Here is a 6,683-nt window from a genome sequence, read left to right as displayed (position 1 = left end):
CTTTTCTCTTTTCCAAATCATTTCCCCATGATTGACAATAGGGAATAACTGGGAGTGTTGAGTAAAAATGTCACGTACCAGTATAAGATTACTCAGTTAGTTTTATGAAGGAGAATAACCTGGACTTAGGAAGGACAGCTAGGAGTCACTTCAAATAGCCTTAGCAAAAAGAGATCAGGACCCAAATATCATGGTTGTTCTGAAAGTAGAGGAAAACTAAATGCAAACCACTTTATAGTGGATGACACAATAGAGCCAGGTAATTAACTGCAATCAGGGGATGAAGGAGAAAGAAATCATAAAGACTCCACAAGGAACCACAAGTAACTTGGATCCTTAACAAAAATAGAGCAATTTCTGTCCCTTCTTGAAATTTTTCAAATGAAAAAAAGATAATAGATTTTTCAAAGGATATGGAATTTCTATTTGGGGTTTTTTGAGCATCAGAAGTCTATTTTCTTTATATCAAAAATTCCTCAAGAATAAAAGAGATATGAGAAACCAAAAGGAAACTGAACTCATGTCAAACATATTGAAAATAGAAGTAGAGAAAGGAGTTTCCCCTCTAGTCAAGTGAAGTAAATTTAGCTGAGGTAAGCCCAGTACAGTGAAGTCAGCAACTCAAGGTAACCAGAGAAAACCAGATTAAGGACCATGATGTAAATGAAATTTGGCAAGCAAAAGAGCTGTATTTGAGGGCTGGATCAGATAGCTGAGGGGGATTCTGTGAAGTGTAAAGAGTAGAGATAATTCACACATAGATACTCACAAATTAAGGAAATTTCAAAATGGGTTATTTGTGTGGGCATCCCACAACACCGATAGAACCCTGAATGTCTCATGTTTTAGCAGGTGTCAAAGGGGAATCCATGGGACAGAGAGTTCCTGCCTTACCCTGCCTCAAGATGAGATTAAGAATTGAGCTCAAAATTGTTTCCCTGGAAATGAAGTCTCACTAACCTGATGTCACAAGAAACTTGTTTCTCATTCAGAGACTAAGCATAAATCACAGAGTAAGAAAATGATGGAGCAAGGAAGGACTTAAGAAATAATTCCTGTTGAATCTTTGAATCCTTTAACTTAGATATATTGTGATGTTAGTATATTTAATTCAACAAGCTCATGTAAATGTCTTTGTCATTTTTGCAAATTAGTTAAATTTATGTATTTTAAGGGTCTACTATAAAAATGGCCTATTAGTAACAACTTAATCAAATAATTCTTATTAATTTTATGAATTAGCTGTTTATAATGGTTTATTTACAATAATAATTATTTTATTATATGTTAATATAAATAATAATTTATTTATAATATAAAAATTAAAAAATTTTAATAAAATTAATTAGCCAATTACATGTTGATTTTTTTAGTTCTTCCATTAAGTTTAGTGCCTTCATTTTTCTTTAATGATAATTTTGACTTTTGGTTAGAGACCAAACATCTAAGGAAGAAGGGGAGCATGGAGAGTTATTTTGTTATGAAAAGTTACAAGTGTTTAAGATACTGTTGGTGGAGTTGTAAATTTACCCATCCATTCTGGAGTATTTGGAACCATGCCAAAAATGCTACAAAATTGTGCATCAAGTAATACTAATGTTAGATCTCTATCCCAAATAGATCGTAAAAAGGGGGAAAAAGACTTTCTTCTATAGAAATGTATAAGAGCTGATTTTTTTTGTGATGGCTAAGAATTGTAAATTGAGGGATACCTGTTGATTTGGGAATGGCTACACAAGCTCTACTACAGGACTGTGAGAAAATATTGTTATGCTACAAGAAATGACAACCAGAGTGGTTTCAGAAAAACCTGTAAAGATTTACTGCAAAATGAAGTGAGCAGAAGTGAGAAGAACATGGTACATAGTCACAGAAATATTGTACAATGAAGAATTGTTGATGACTTGATTATTTTCAGTAATATAATGATTCAAGATAATTGCAAAGGACTCCTGGTGAAACATGCTATCTGACTCTGGAAAAAGAACAGATATTTTCTGAGTATATATGGAAGCAAATCTTTTTTACTTTCTTTCATTTTGTTGTTTTCTTATACAAAATGACTAATATGAAAATATGTTTAACATGATTACACATGTTTAACATATCAGATAGCTTAGTATCTCGGGGAAGGGGAAGAAGAGAGAAATGGATAGAATTTGGAACTCTAAACTTAAAAAATAAACAAAGGCTAAAAGGATTTTAAAATTCAATTAAGGAAAAATGTTATTTAGAATGCAAGTATTCAAGGAAGTCATGGGGAAATAGATTAGTGTGCCTTTTTGAAAAACAAGAACAGAGAGTTAACCTGATTTTGCTCTCAATTTTGGAAAGAATGAGTTGAGGAAAGGCAGGCTAGAAATTTTATACACATGGCTAATGAAAAAAGAGTAGGGCAGCGAAACCAACTATGACTGGAAGATGGCTTAGATGTAGTAAAGATGTGACATGACCATTTATTTGGAGAGTTATGTCACAAGGTAGAGATTATAGGAATAAAAAGATTAAGTTCAGAAAAATATGATTTCTAGTCTAAGAATTTGAGAACTGATAAATAGGAGGCCATAGAGTGAAGTGGAGAAGGGAATATTACTGAAACCAAAGACAAGAGTTAATTAAGACCTTAATGCAGGTGGTAGCAGAGGCAGTAGTAGGGAGAGAACATGAGTAAGAAATATTGCAGGGACAAAATTGATGGCATTTAGCAAATGATTTTATGTGTTCTACAAGGGAATGAGACAAAAATGTCTAACCTGTGAACTCTCTTTAGCATTAAATTTGACTGCAGTTTTACAAATATTTCAAAGATGAAGTTACAATGACATTTCTAAAATGAGTATGAAAACTAAATTTCAAAAGAGGAAACTGAAAGTGAATCCTATTATAAGTTCCCAGCACTATTTAAGATAGGGTAGTCTTGAGGCAAGATAACCCAAGAACCTGAGACAAAGGCTCACTGGACTCCAAGCTCACCAACCCTAAACTATCCATCAGCATCACCATGATGAACTGGACCTTGTTACCAGTTGCCCTGGTTCTGCTCTGCTCCAGCACCCTCTGCTCCCTGGGCTGTGACCTGACTCAGGGCCTGCAGGAAGACGTCTCCCTTCTCTACCAAATGAGCACATTTTCCCTGCTGTCATGTCTGAAGGACAGGACTGACTTCAAGTTCCCAGAGGAAGCCGTGGAGGGCAGCCAGCTCCAGAGGGAAAATGCCATAGTCATTGTTAATGAGACCCTCCAACAAATTTTCAACATCTTCAGCCTGAATACCACTCCTGCTGAATGGAATCAGACGCAGCTCATACAACTACTTATGGGACTGGATCAGCAGCTGGAACAGTTGAAGAGCTGTGTTGGGCAGGAGGTGGAATGGAAAGAGCATTTGAAAAGTGAGAACCCCAGAATTCAGGCCCTGCAGACCTACTTCCAAGGAATAAACCAGTACCTGCAAGACAAAGAGTATAGTCGTTGTGCTTGGGAGATGGTGAGGATAGAGATCCGGAGAATTTTTCTGTTCATGGATAAACCTATAAGAAAACTGAGGAAAAAAGCATAAACTTTCAGTTCTTCAAATAATTGGCTGCTTCCCAAAATTAAGCAGTCATTAGAAAGAATAATTTGTACATCAACTGAAAATCATCTGTATTCACTAAAAAAATGTCAAGACAATATATGCAGTCATTCTTCTTAGAAGTCTGCCAAACCCATTTTATAAAGTACAACTTTCTATTTATCTATTTATATTATTTATTCTCATGATTATACTTATATTTATTGTTCATAGAAGAAACATTTTGTAATAATTATATTAAGTATACTGTTGTTACATTGCTTATATAAAATACATACTTTTAAAAGAACTATATTTTACTAATAAAATTATTTTATTAATAAAACACATGTGAAAAGGCTGAGTTAATAATCCATGAGTTCAGAGAAGTTTGATTGCAAGAATACAATTCAACAAGCTCATACTAAAACACCTAAGTTGGAGACACTGTGCTGCTCAGTGGATATATACAGCTGAAAACGACACAGTCCTTTATACTCAAGTGCATTACAGCATAAAGGAAGGATACAACCAGTGTCCAAAATGCAGGTACTAAAGTAAGATATAATAGACACAAAGCTGTGGAGCTGAAAAAAATTATGACACTGTGAAAAGGAAATTATAATTATGGAAATAAGGTGATAAAAATGTCCATATTTTTTGGCTGAGAAATTTCATTAGCAAATCTATATCTTAATGAAACCACTGATAAGAAGAAAGCCTCCAGTTCAGTAAAAAATATTTACAGGGGAACTTTTAGTGAAAGAATTAGAAACAAAGTAGATGATCATTAAGTGAGAAATGTCTAAGCCAGGGCTATTGGCTATAGTGCAGCTAACCACATTCCTAAGTACTGCTTGAACTACATAAACAGTGTAATTGGGAAATATTTTTTAAAATAAAATAAAAACGCAATAAAACATAGACAATGTTAGTGTATGATTTTCTAAGTCAAAATTTGTCTCACAGAGATTCTTATGCACAGTACTAGAAGCCTCAGTGGATAAACTTGGAGTTAGATAGGTTTTAAAATCCTCACACAGGCACTCTCTAGCTAGGTGACCTTCAGCCCTTTCAACATTATTTTCCTCATCTGCACAATGGAGAAAATAATGGCACCTACCTCACAGTGTTGTTATGAGAATCAAATTCAGAGGACATATGTAAAGTGTTAACTCGATGGTAGCTATCGTTATTAATAAATAAAACTAAGAGTTGGTTTTATGAAAAACCAACAAAATAAATAAACCTTTAATTAACTTGATTAGAAAAAGAAAACAAGAAAATCAAATTGTTAGTCTCAAAAATGAAAAGGGAGAACTTTCCACTAATCAAGAGGAAATTAGAGCAGTAATTAGGAGTTATTTAGGAATGCAGGGCTGGTTCAATATTAGGAAAACTATTAGCATAATTAACTATATCAATAACCAAATTAACAAAAAATATGATTATCTCAATAGATGCAGAAAAAAGCATATGATAAAATCCAATACCCATTCCTATTAAAAAACACTAGAAAATATAGGAATAAATGGACTTTTCCTTAAAATGATCAGTAGCATCTCTTTAAAACCATCAGCAAGTATCATATGTAATGGGAACAAACTAGAACCATTCCCAATAAGATCAGGAGTGAAACGAGTTTGCCCACTATCACCTTTATTATTCAATATTGTATTAGAAATGCTAGATTAGTCAATAAGAGGTATAAAAGCGATTAAAGAATTGGAGTAGGCAATAAGGAAACCAAATTATCACTCTTTGCAGATGATATGATGGTATGCTTACAGAACCCTAGAGAATCAACTAAAAAACTACTAGAAACAATTCACAAAGCAAATTTAGCAAAGTTGCAGGATACAAAATAAATCCACATAAATCATTAGCATTTTTATATATTGCCAGCAAAACAGCAACAAGAGATACAAAAAGAAATCCCATTCAAAATAACTGTTGATAGTATAAAATATTTGAGAATCTATTTGCCAAGGGAAAGTCAGGAACTATGTAAACACAACTACAAAACACTTTCCACACAAATAAAGTCAGATCTAATCAGTTGGAAAAATGTCAAGTGCGTATGGGTAGGCTGACCAAATATAATAAAAATGCCAATACTACCTAAATTCATCTACTTATTTAATGCCATATCAATCAAACTCCCAAAATTATTTTACAGATCTAGAAAAAATAACAATAAAGTTCATCTGGAAAAACAAAAGTTCAAGAATTTCAAGGGAATTAATGAAAAAGATGCTAATGAAGGTGGCCTATCTGTGCCAGACCTAAAACTATATCATAAAGCAGCACTCATCAAAACCATTTGGTACTGGCTAAGAAATAGAGTGGTCAATCAATGGATAGGTTAGGATCACAGAACAAAATAGTCAATAATTATAGCAATGTAATGTTTGACAAACCCAAAGATCCCAGTTTGGGGGATAAGAATTCACTATTTAACAAAAACTGCTGGAAAAATTGGAAACTCGTATGGAAGAAATTAGGGCTTGAGCCATACCAAACACTAAGATAAGATCTAAATGGATTGATGATTTAGACATAAAGAGTGATATTATAAGCAGATTAGAAGAACATAAGATAGTTTATCTCTCAGATCTATGGAGAAGAAAGGAATTTGTGTCCAAAGAAGAACTCATAATTGAACACCAGATAAATAATTTTGATTATATTAAGTTTAAAAGTTTTTGTACAAACAAAACTAATGCAGACAAGATCAAAAGGGAAGCAATAAATTGCTCTCCAGAATGGTTGGATCATTTTACAGCTCCACCAACAATGCATTAGTGTTCCACTTTTCCCACATTCCACTCAACATTTATTAGTATCTTTTCCTGTCATTTTAGACAATTTGAGAGGTGTAAGGTGGCACCTCAAGATTGTTTTAATTTGCATTTCTCTAATCACTATTGATTTAGAGCATTTTTTTCATAAAATTTTACAATGGCTTTAATTTCATCATCTGAAAATTGTCTATTCATATTCTTTGACCATTTATCAAATACAAATGACTTGTATTCTTATAAATCTGACACAGTTCTCTATATATTTTAGAAATGAGGTCTTTATCAGTAACACTGCCTGCAAAATTTTTCCCCAGATTTGTGCTTCC

The 6,683-nt window shown here is 33.3% G+C and overlaps 1 protein-coding gene across 1 annotated transcript; it reads left to right on the top strand.

Moving 5' to 3' along the window:
* Positions 1-3,001: 3,001 nt before the first annotated feature.
* Positions 3,002-3,559, top strand: LOC100920968 (interferon tau-2-like). The gene has a single exon (XM_003763268.1). It carries the CDS (start codon positions 3,002-3,004, stop codon positions 3,557-3,559), a length of 558 nt encoding a protein of 185 aa, XP_003763316.1.
* Positions 3,560-6,683: the final 3,124 nt, after the last annotated feature.

Source organism: Sarcophilus harrisii, chromosome 1 (genome assembly GCF_902635505.1).
Source record: "Sarcophilus harrisii chromosome 1, mSarHar1.11, whole genome shotgun sequence".
NCBI classification, from domain to species: Eukaryota; Metazoa; Chordata; class Mammalia; order Dasyuromorphia; family Dasyuridae; genus Sarcophilus; species Sarcophilus harrisii.
The sequence above is the reverse complement of the archived record's forward strand: the minus strand, read 5'-3'. Positions and strand labels throughout refer to the sequence as shown.